The sequence below is a fragment of the Gallinula chloropus genome (assembly GCF_964237585.1).
Source record: "Gallinula chloropus genome assembly, chromosome: 7".
Classification (NCBI taxonomy): domain Eukaryota; kingdom Metazoa; phylum Chordata; class Aves; order Gruiformes; family Rallidae; genus Gallinula; species Gallinula chloropus.
The window spans coordinates 28,982,343-28,994,538 of record NC_140092.1 but is presented as its reverse complement, the minus strand read 5'-3'; the positions used below and the strand labels follow the sequence as shown (position 1 = coordinate 28,994,538).

General features: G+C 38.8%; 1 protein-coding gene across 1 annotated transcript in view; it reads right to left on the bottom strand.

Moving 5' to 3' along the window:
- The window catches only part of SLC10A7 (solute carrier family 10 member 7), a gene marked incomplete at both ends in the record, with an annotated part of 124,456 nt that overhangs the window by 65,555 nt on the left and 46,705 nt on the right, over positions 1-12,196 (bottom strand). The window contains one exon of the mRNA XM_084266942.1: positions 8,891-8,929. Coding sequence (XP_084123068.1) covers positions 8,891-8,929 — 39 coding nt within the window. The remainder of the gene's footprint in view (positions 1-8,890; positions 8,930-12,196) is intronic.

Genomic DNA, 12,196 nt, shown 5'->3' with positions numbered 1-12,196 from the left:
CTTGCTAGTTGAGTTAAAGACTTTGCAAAAGCTTCTGACCTAACCTCTGGCACTTCCATTAAGACAGTATTTGTCACCCTGACAGCAAGGGGAATGGTTTCCAGCCACTCAGCTTATAGTAATAATGATGTCCCTCTTGTTTTCACCCCAAGAGACCGAGGGCTGCCGATTCACGGACTGATGAGTTTTGAACAGGCACTGCTAGGTCAGATAAGAGAAGGCAACAATCCATCCAAATCCAAGCAGAGTTTTAACCTGTTCTGGGACAAAAAAATTAAGCAGCTTAATAAATATGTTTGGGATGCTTTTCCTTCCCTGAAGAGGCAACATAAGGTAGAAGGAGGTTCACATATAATGATGCAGCACTGGCTTTGGTGTTTGTAAGGGGATGTGATGAAACAGTACCCTGCTTTCCAGAATTCAACCCTTGCTAGCTGCTGAATCCATATATGGGGGACACAGAGGAGAAAGAGCTCCATGCTCCATTATGGATTACTGCATCCATGTAAATGCCTCCTTAGCATACTGGATTGAGTCTTACAACACACACAGATGCCAGGTCAAACGACTTCTCACAGTAGCACCAAAGTGCTAATGAAGCAGCAGAAGACAGGAGTTCAAACAGCCCTCTTCCAAATTGGGGAGGTTATTTCTGTCCACCCTATGCCCTCCAAGACATACTTTTCTCATGCAGGGGACTAAAAACTGCAGACAAAGAAAATGTCATTGCTCCATTTCAACCAGAAGCTAAAACTTTAGGGGAGAACTTTAAGACTAGATTCTAAAGACGTTTTCATTTTGTTTTGATTAATTTTTTAAAAGGGAAGCAGAAAATTACGTTTTGTGCATTTCCAAATCTTTCTTCAGGGAGCATTTGCCCTTAAAATCAGGCCAAATTACTACATGTTTGTGTACAACCACAGCCCTAGAGGAACGTGGGTTTGCTTCTCCTAGTATTAAAAGATATTATAGAGAGGGCAAAACCACCACCAAATCATCTTTCATACTGCCTCCCTTCTCAATTTCTCCTTCATGCACCAACCTATCTACTGTAAAGAACTGATAAATGCAAACATTTGCTACCTACAGATACAATTATTTGCCTGAATTTTAAATCTTTAATTTTACAGATAATTTGTTCAAAGTTTTATAGTGTAAGTTTGCAGCTGTTTAAACAAACTAGAAACAAATAGGGCAGCTTTTCAATGCAACAATCTTTCCAAACTAATCTCAAGTAAGTGGTGTGATGTCAACCCATGAGCCAAACTTCAGTGACTTAACTAGAAGTCGAACATCTTGACCTTACTTTCTAGCAGAACTATTGATATTTCTTCCTGTTAATTTTACTTTCCTTGCCTTTGAGTAAGAGAGACAAAAAACCATCAAACTAGTTTGGTTCTGGACCTTTTCAACATCGTGATCTGCACATGAGTTCTGCCCTAGTACAGGTGCCTTTTTCAAGTCCTGACCTTTAATAAAAAGTAAGCAGAATTGGAAAAAATTATCCCAGAAACAAGGATATTCTTTTGACAAAAATGCTGTGTTTTCACAGTAAAAAGGGCAATGATGAATTTTACAAATTATGACAAAAGTAATCTTAGACAAACTGGTTTTATGCTAAAACTGTCTATCAGCACAGATGTGATTTTCATTTGTGGATTTACCAGAGAGAGAGTGTGATTTACAGTTGTTGGATTAGTATCCAACAAATTGCCTGACTATATAATATTAAACACATACATTTCCTCCTCTAGATGTTCTCCAAAGGATACTTACCAAAGATACATATTCTTTTGACTGTTATTCATTAGCATTCATTTAAAATGGAATCAAGATTTTTCTTAATTTGCAGTCTTCAATTTCCATTTATAAGAGAGATGTCTGCACCACAGTCAGTCTGAGGGCACTTTCATTTCCAGTGATCAGAAGAAATATGCCAGATCATAAAATTTAAGGTACTTTGAATGCCCAGTTTTAAGTCCTGAAACTTCACTCCCCTCCACTTTGCAATTCATAAGTGACAATTGGACTAGAAGAATAAAGCTGCTTGAACCCTCATGCCTGATTTTTTCCTCTGAACTTTCCTTCAGCAACTTCCACTCTTGCTGCTTGTTTTACTAACTCAAGAAATGCTACTGCACATACATCCTCAGCTGTTCCTCTCCCTGACAGCCCCTTAATCCTTAAGAACAGCAACGATGAGGGGGAATTCACCGAATTCTTTCACAAAGCAGTCAGCAAAAGCAGCACCCCAAGGAAGAGCAGTAGATGGGGTTGCTGACCAAAAAAGTAGGTGCAAGAAAAACGTCCTACCTACTGTTAGCTGCCATATGAGGAAGTGGAACAAGCATAATACCCAAATCTATTTATCTTTTTTAAAAGTAGTAGTTAATTATTTGAGGGCTGAAAAGAGAACACAGAGAGATACATTTAGTGGCCTACTTATTGGTACCTTTACATAAACTTTTTTTAGAAGAACTGGCTGCTTGAGTCCCCTAAGACCGAGGGAGATGAATTAAATGCTCAGTAGCAAAAGCTAATGGGAAAACCAAGAAAGCACTGTAACCAGCTCCAGCCCACATAATTTATAAACATTTGACAGCTAATAGTTCCATTTTTTGGTATTATGTAGATTTTCATGCATTTTTCGCTCAGCCCTTGGAAAAAAAATAATATACAGCGACTAATCATTGGCCTTCCAGGAGGATACTCTTCTCCAGAACTTACTAACACATTTTCTTTCTTCTTGGTTACTGTTACCTACTCTCCTTCTCCCTAAAGTTTCAAAGATAACCAACAGCAGGGTTGTTAAGTGGTTCTTAGGCAGTACTTGTTGGCCATGCCCTATTCGCTTGAATGATCTTTTCAAATTGGTCATGTCATCAGACCACACATCAGCTAAGTGTTTTAATACTCAGATTTCCAGTTACCCCCCTCATCAGATTTCTCCTGGTCCCTTGGCAGCAAGATCTTGTTTACTACTACTTAACTTCCTGACTACTGTACATTTATACTTACTCCTTTTTTTATTTTAAAGGAGTTGCTTTTATTCAGAATTACTCATGGACAAGCAGACTTTATTTTTGTAAAATATTCTGCATTTGTTTCTAACTGACACCCACTCTGTCAGTTTGTCTTTTAGGGAGAGAGAGAATACCATGATGGTGCAGGTGCCTAGCCATCTCTCAAAATAATCATCTGTATCAAGGGCTTTTTTCTTAAGCCCCCACTAACAGGGTCTCTGTCACAGTACCTCGCTTGTACCAAAACAGCACAAGCTATCTCAAACTCTGGTGCTAAAGCAAACATGCTACATACAGTGGAAGCACAAAGATACAGTAAGAGTGAAGGCATGTTGCTTGTTAAACACATGTTAAACGTTAAAACGCTACTTGGCAGATCTGGAAACAGCTGGCGATGCCCGAACTTAGGCTGAGATTTCAGATCAAGCCAGCAGAAACCAAAATGAGGATGTTAAATAACGATGGGAGAACCGAGTGCCAGCCACACAGTCAGAGAAAGTTACAGTAAGGCAACATAAGTGGCTCCCAAGATTATTTAAATTCCATGGAAACCAAACTCTTCCTGCCAGCTGGGTAATATCTGGTCCAAAGACTCGCTGCTACTGAGATCTGTCATTCCCTTCCACTCAGGCAAAAACCCCATCCTTCAAGGCTGAGGTGACTTCCCAAGTGGCTGATTAACAGGGAGAACTTGCTCAGGACTTTAAGAACTACCCCAATCAAATTCGGAGCACAGAGCAGCAGCACCACTGTACTGCTTCACGGAGGAAGGTACAATCCCAGCGAAGAGCGCGGTGGCACATCGGAGAGCAGCTCCGCTCTGGAATTAAACAGGACTGAATCTGGAATACAGCACCTGTTGTCAACAGACTTCCTGGCAAGATTTGCTTGTAAACAGCTAGCACAGTCAAAAAGGGAATCCCAGATGACTGTTCTGCCCCTTTTCATACTGCAAAGACACAATTAAGAGGGAACAAAGAGGCATACAAACATTTGTCTCATTTTAGAAAAATATTTACAATGTTTGTGCTAGAAATAATTAAGCCTGATAAAGATATTTATCCTGGAAAAAAAAACTAAGATAAAAAAAGTGATAACAAAAAAACCCCTGAAATAAACCTAAACCATTCAACATCCATTAAGGTAAAATAAAGTAAATAAATTCAGCCAATTGGTTATTTCCATACGGGTGGATTTCTTTAAATAGTAATGAAATCATTGCTAAAAAATCCATTGTTATTAAAATAAAAAAGTTGGCTCAGGCTACCAAAATTAGATTTGTAACTTGCTGGTCATTCCCATAATTAAATCTGTGTCACAAATTTGCAAGAAAAATGGACACTATGACTAATGCATTTACTTGCTGCACTAGTGCTGTCAGGCTGTGTAAATCATTATGCCTGCTAAAGCAGAGTAGATAAGAATTCCATACATTTTCATTAACCAACTAGGCTTTCTATAGCTGTGAGAAGCTAACTTCACATTCCCTGCTAGCTTTAGCTTTCATTTTGAAGGCAATGTAAATAAAACACTATTTACACTGACCACCTGAGTGGCTGCTCCAAAAATTCTTCAAGTTTTTGAACACTAGGAACCAGCTCTGCCCCCTTTCAAAGACAGCCAGATAAAGCAACAAAGCCATACATGATCTGGGCAAAGGAGATTAATGAAATTATGGGCACATGGAGTAGGTTCCTTCCTTCAGACACATGCCTTATTTCATCCCATGGGTTTCAACTGAGGAAGTGAAGCTAATCCAAGACAGCATCACAAGGAGTCTCAACCAACACTCTCATTTGTGTATTTAAGAAGTGCAACAGTCACCATAGCAAAGTCCTCTGCATCTTTTCCTCTGAGCTCCTGTCACCACATTTCACAGTTTGGTTACAGACCTTTGTTTAAGGTGAAGCTGATGGCTGTTCCTTCATACTTACTGTTTATAACCCCAAGGCACCAAAGACAACACCAAAACAACATTCACTTGCATCACAAGCTGGATACTCTGATGAGTTTCCAAACCCACTATCTCAAGCAGAAAGGAGATTAACAAGAGGCAGAAGATTAAACAAGACTGTTTCTAATCTGGCAGCGCAGAACCTTTTGTGAGGACGTGCTCTTCTAGACTTCAAGCCCTCTCCTCCCTCCGTGCATCGAGTTTAGCTCTTACCCAAGTCCATGTCTCCACTCCAGTGCAAGAGCAGCCTCAATGACAGGATACACTTTGATGAACTTAAAGCCAAAGAGCTGAGCCCCCCATGCAATCACTATGAAACAATTATCAGCACAGCACAGTTTGTAGTATCCTGCCTACTGCTTGGTGTGTTGGACATTAACAAGCAGTATTTCTCTGTTGCAGCACAACTTCTAGAAGCCTTTAGGAACGCTCAGGAAGCATGGCAATGCCCACAATGTCAAGAATCTCAGCAGACCCACTTAACATCCACAACAATTTCTTTAGCTTTTAGGTGCAAAAGTCTCCCCTCTCATGCCAGAGGGAGTAGCTACCTCAGCACTTCCTATCTCAGCAGACCTTAGCCTGCATTCGCAAGTCTTACAGCAGCAACCTTGCTGATAGCCAACCACCCCCTCTATTACTAAAATGCTATCAGATTTTATTAAAACTCCATTAAAAGGAAAGAAACTGGAACCACTTATTATGTTCCACAATTATTGTAAACCAGACTGTTTAAACGAGGGGAGGAGATAATGATATTAACTACCCAACTCAAAGCAATCCTCTGTGGTATGATTCTAAATATTCTCTTGGCTGAAATTTATGTAAATTGAATTCATCTATCGTTAGTTATACTAATCTAGCTACATAAAAACACTTTTCTGTAACAATTAGTCCTTTAAAACGCTGTGTTTTAATTAGACCTGGGACATTATTAAACTAAGTGTAAATATGTACAGTATCATTTCATGCATTGTTCTGCCAGCATATTTAGAGGAATGGGGGGTTTGGTGGCATTTAAAAGGAATTACTTTGCAGTTGGTTGGCAGCTTTCTTAAGCCTCCATACCACTGAAGACACCTCCAAAAGCTTAACTTCAGCGTATTTCTGCTCCTCAAGACATATTTGGCATTTCTGCGTTTTGGGTATCACTGTGTGTTCATTTCCATCTGAATAAGCTCATCTCAGTGTCATTCTAAGATTATGCTGAGTCTATTCCTGCAGACATTTTGTTCCCCAGTTTAATTAAACTTCTTGATTTCCTAGTATTAAAAGGAAAAAAAGAAAAGAAAGAACGGAGGGAGGGAAGAAGAGTTAAAAGCACTGCACATCTTTCAGCCCTTTTAAATCAGCTTTATGCTATCATACACAGCCACTGGCCCACAGGGCATAGTCTGAGCACAGACAGCATACTGTCCTGGCTTTGTCGGGGCCACACGCAAGCGCAGCAACCTGCCCGCGTGCTACACGTCGTCAGACAAGGGACACAAGAAAAGCTGCAGCCTTGCCAATGGTCAGACCCCTCCAAATTATCTCCAGGACACATATATGTCACAAAGGTATATAACCATATCCAAGCCTATCTACAGGCAGCACATCTAATAAGAAAAATGCAAATGTGATTTAGATTCCTCATGAATTAAAGATAGAGGAAACAAAGCCTGTAAGATAGCCACCCAGCTAAACTGGTGGGTTTGCAGAAATACCAACAGGACCCTTCACTTTGTTTCAGAAACCAGACAATTTTTGTATTTTATAGAACACTTTTGACTTCAAGCAAGTGAAGTCAAAGTAAGTGACTACATGCCAGTGACACTCCAGAGCCACTCAACTAAAGGCCACGTAGACGTGCAGCATCCTGAAACTGGAAAACAACTCCAGCTGCTTGTTACAGTTTCAGGCCTTCTGGCACCCCTCTGCATTGTCAGTCAGAAGTTTGACACCATCAGCTATATTACTGGAAAAGTTTCTAAGAACAAAGCTTTTGGCAAACCTATTTGTGAGTTCTTTTCCATCATATCTACACATTCCCTACATGATCATGATTTCAACCTAATTACCACAATAAGTACCTAAGTGCTTATATATATATATATTTGTGGACAATTTCTTTAGACATATATTTTTTTATTTTATTTTTTTTAAATCAGGAGTTAGAAAATGCCCCAGCTGGTATTGTGGTTGGATTCTAGCTGATCTTCAGGATTTTTGAAAAAATCTTACTTGGGAATTTTTTAACAAGAATATTTGCTGCAATACTGCTCCAAGTTTAAAAAAAAATAATAATAATGAAGTGAATAAAAAGTGAAATGAGATAGTTGTATGTAAATAGAACCTCCCAATGATCAGTTCCTGGAATTAAGATCAAAACCAAAATCAGAGTTATTATGTGAACACACAAACAAGCTCAGGTTTTTTTAAATGGAGACGTCTTCAAAGAACTACAATCAGGTTCTAGAAATTAAAACACGTTTCTGTTGCTTTACCAGGAGCTGGCATTGCAGTCAGATGCTCTGGGGCCTAAATTCTTATTTGAAGTCAAAATACATTCTCCTAATGACAGCTGAACTAAGGCCTTTTGGGTATTCAAGGAAACCTCCTGAACTGCAAGCCAGGGACAGCAGAGAAACCTGAGCCCATGCCAAGCAACATGAGAAAATGCCACGTTCATACCAGACTTAAAAGTTGCTGGGAGAGAAAGTACCTTCTTCCCACTGGAGGAGAACATGATGGGTGACAAAAAAGAACAAGTATTTGGGAACAGATATTTTAAAAAGCTGAATGGTCATTTATTCCCACAAAATTTACAGCCTAACTTTGGCCTGCTGCCCCCCCCCCTCCCCCCCCCAAAATGCATCAGCTTCAAATAATAATAATAATTAATAATAAATGTAGAATTTTAAAATGCCACACAACTTTCTTGGCAGTACAGCTTTATATAAGCTCCCAAACTCCAGCTTTTCATAAAACAAACAAAGTGAGATATTTTCTGCTTGCCATTTTGACTTTATTTTCCTCATTTAGATTCTTTTGTCATTCATTTTATACATCATCATCCTCTTTATGGGGACACGAGGTCGGAATCCCAAGCACAGACCTCTAAACACACACAAATTTTAGTCAAGAAGAACAAATTAAAATATTAGGTGCCTAAATAAATAAAACAATCAGTTATGGTAGCTTGCCTACATATAAAGTAATTTGTATTTAATATTCATTCATGTCTCCCTAAACAACATACCAAAGTGTTCTTCTTTTCTTTATAAATATTTTTGGGGTGTTTTTTCACAGTGTCCTTCCCTGAATCTTTGTAGACCACCAGGCCCACAAATACTGGTTTAGCTTTTTCCAGAAATGGTTATATTTCCAGCTGGATTGATTGCTTTCCCATATCCAGCTATTTTAGTGTGCTCCTCAGAGACATTGAGTGGCTTCACTGACAGTGAAATATGCTAAACAAATGACATGTCACTGAGTAAATTAGCATCTACTCTCTGATCAGCTGGGTCATGTTTTCTTTTCAAAATCCATGGCCTCTTGATAGGAAATAATGAGTATTTGATGGGCCTTATTAGAAAAATCAATATATTGATGCCCACGTCTGAAACATCTGCATAATAATAGATTCTGTTAACCCATTAAGGAGAAAATTAAGATGTGTTTACACATTATTAATTTACCATGAGCAGGGACAATTTATTCACTACTTTCCTCAAGAGTTTAGCAAAAAGAAAAGAAACAGTAATATCTGTGTTTAATGGCACGGTGATATAAATTGAAAGATGATTCAAATTTTTTTGCCAGCTAAATGGCACGATTCCATCAGCACTAATGTGGAAAAACACAAACACACCGATGGTACCCTTAAAAATAAGACTGTTAAAGCACTTGCTATAAATACTGCATTACTTACCAAAAAACTTCCAAAAGCAGAATTAAATATAGCAGCTGCCTGAAGAGAGAAAAAGATAAATATCACCAATGGTAAAAAAGCTATATAGTACAAGAACAAAATGTAATTCCCCCGCCCAACAAGCTATTAGATTCTCCAAATACACACATACACAGAGACCATTAGGCAGTTAGCCACTGCTTAAAAAATTGCCAGTGGCCTCTAACTTATGAAGACTGATAGGTTCTGGTTTATGCATTCATAAATAATGTGCTGAAACGGACAAAAGCAGGAGGAGAAGAAAATCCTTGCCGGTAGACTTAAGAGGAATATCCACAAGAATTAGGGTTATTATATAGAAACTTGGTCTCACTGCTTTTGCTCTAATTTGCCCAAAACATTTTTACATATTGAGCTATTAATTAGAATAAATATAATTTGATTTAACTAAAACATTGATTTTTCGTTAACTTTTAACATTTTTTTAATGGAATATTATCAAGGCAAGCAAACTTAATTTAATTGTTCATCATAACAAAGTATTGACAAATTCAGAAAGATCTGTAGTTTGACCAGTAAAATTAAAATAGGAACAACAAACAAAAAACCCAACAGAGCAACCCCACAACCACCCCATACTTCTGAGGCCAAAAGGTCTAATCCTTACTTTTTACTCCACAGCCCTTTAAAAAATAACAAAATAAACTATTTCAATAATGATTTTATTATTGTCATGTGCGCTTACCTAAATATCCAGGAAATATAAGGTAGCAGTATTATTTCTTAATATTACCTCATTAAATCCCAGGAAGTTAAAACTTGAGTCTTGAATAGCTTTCCCCAACTACCAAGAAAGAACAGAAACTCTTGTATGGCAGCCAGTCTGATGATGAAAAGCCACACAGCAAAGGTAAGACGAAAGGGAGAAGGGAAATCTACTATTTACATGTAGATTTAGAGCCGAGTCAATTTAATCACCCTGGACACTTCCAGCCACAGATTAATAACAAGTGGATGCCTGCGAGTTTAGCAAGTTTGAATAAAGTCCAAAAATCAGGGTAGGAGCCGTAGCTGAACCTGCCTTCTGCTCCATAAGAGGATGCAATGAAAATGAATGGGTAATGAGAGCCTTGGCTCTAGAGAGCTCAGCTTTCTTATTCAAGTTCATAATTAATTCAAAGCTTTGATAATTTCATTAGATTCCTCCTCTGCTGGCCCTATCAATAAAAGATGGCACTGGACCGCAGCTCCTCAGCGGCCCAAAAGCAAACACAAATGCAGAGTGGGAAACCTTTGCTGACTTGCTCACTAACAGGGACAATGGCATATGGCACTCCCTGTTGCGGAGGGAGCGTCTGGATAGATACAGCTAAATAAAACATTATAGTTGACAGTTGTAAACTATGGTAACATATTTCAACACCTCTTCCTCATCAGCATTCCTTTTTTTGAACATTAAAAAAGAGGCACAAGTCCAAACAGCTTCTCTTGCCAGAGATCACAGCTGAAAACAAGAGTACTACTTAAAACAATTCTTCAACAAGTGTGGATTAAATCAGGATTTTCTACTTCTACTTGAAGCTGTGCAGCTGGTATTTTCGTGGCAACAGATACACACATATACCCATGCACACAAACCTCCTGCAAGGGATCAGCTTCAATACAGGAGATGTCCTCTTTTGTTACTATATCCCTCTTAAGGTTCCTATTAACATATAAAAAAACAAACCCACAGGTTTATCAAGTCACCGGATGACAGAACTTTAGGAGTTGGAAGGGACCTTGAAAGATCATCTAGTCCAAACCCCTGCCAGAGCAGGACCACCCAGACTAAATCCCACAGGAACACATCCAGGTGGGTTTGAATGTCTCCAGACATCCTCAAAAAATCTGTCTCCTCAGTAGTTGTTGGACATCTGCTATTCTTTTACACAGAGAGTTCAAGCCAATAAAGATGCTGACAGGTCCCTTTTATTATGTCTTGCCTCTGAATCCACAAAGCAAGTTCTAGACTTTAATCCCACTTAAAAATCTCTTTCTTGCAAAAGTCTTCACTATATAAACCTCTGTAAATCAGTTGTTAAGATCTGAAAGACAGAAGCATCTGGGTTCCAGTTCTGCACCAGAGGGCTGGGAGGGAACTTAATGGTCCCCCTCCTCCCCACACAGATTGTGTGTGCTGAGTGACAGCTGTATTTCTGTCTGCTGCAAAGAACCCTATCACTCACTCTCTTCAGGACAGCTGACAAAGTCCACATAAAATAGACAGAGAGCACAAGTAGTAGCCCTTCCCTCCCTAAGATGCTAAGCTTACCTCCCTGCCTCAGAAATAACTGGTCCTACTGGAAGCTGGGTGAGGTGAGCCTGCCAGGCCACATCTGATTACACAAGGGAAATAACTTCAGTGCTAGACAGCCCACAACCATGATCCTGGTCATATTAACAATGCACAAAGAACAATGCAGCAGCTGACAAGAACTAATCTGCTTAGAAGGACTAGTTTTGGCCACAGCAATGAGAACCAAACCTGAGGATCATCTAGACATATGACAATTTTATATTTCTTTACTTAAAACACATTGCAATTCCACTTCCTGAAGAAGTTCTGTACCTGGAAAGTTGGTAAGGGAGATACTAGACGGTTCTGGTGATATATATTCTGGCCATCAAACTTCTTTTCTTTATCCCTTCCTGGCCAACCAGGAAGATTTCATGATTGTTTTTTTGGGTGAGTTTTTATGAGTTTTTTTGTTTGGGGTTTGGTGGTTTTTGTGTGGGTGGGGTTTTCTTTTTGAGGGAGTGTTTTGTTTTGGGGAGAGTGCATTGGCTGGTTTTGGTTTCTTTGTTTGTTTTTTTTTTTCCAAGATTGTCAATCACATAATAGGTACTAATACAATCACAGCCAAAGTTTACACTTCACATATTCAGCAAGTCACATACCACAGTCATGACCCACAATTAGTCCAGGGATACACTAGTTCGCCATTTTTAATTCCCTTTCTCCAAAGCATCAGAAATCATCCATGGCAGATGATTAAACACTCATTACAGGAAAAAAAAGAAGTAGAAATCAATCAGGAAGACCACAAATTAAGCTATAATTATTGGGATGATTTGCCTCACTGAAGGAGGACTTACACATGTCAATTACTCTATTTGCACTTTTCTTTATAAACACTTCTGCAAAATAAACTTAGAAGTAAATTCTTCTTCTACCCACAAACCTCAGGATTATATTAGTTATTCTGGTTCAGTTTAAACAAACTGGTAGTAAACTGAATCAAGCGCTCCAATTTGTAATTAAACATACCTAGTAGCATGACCCTG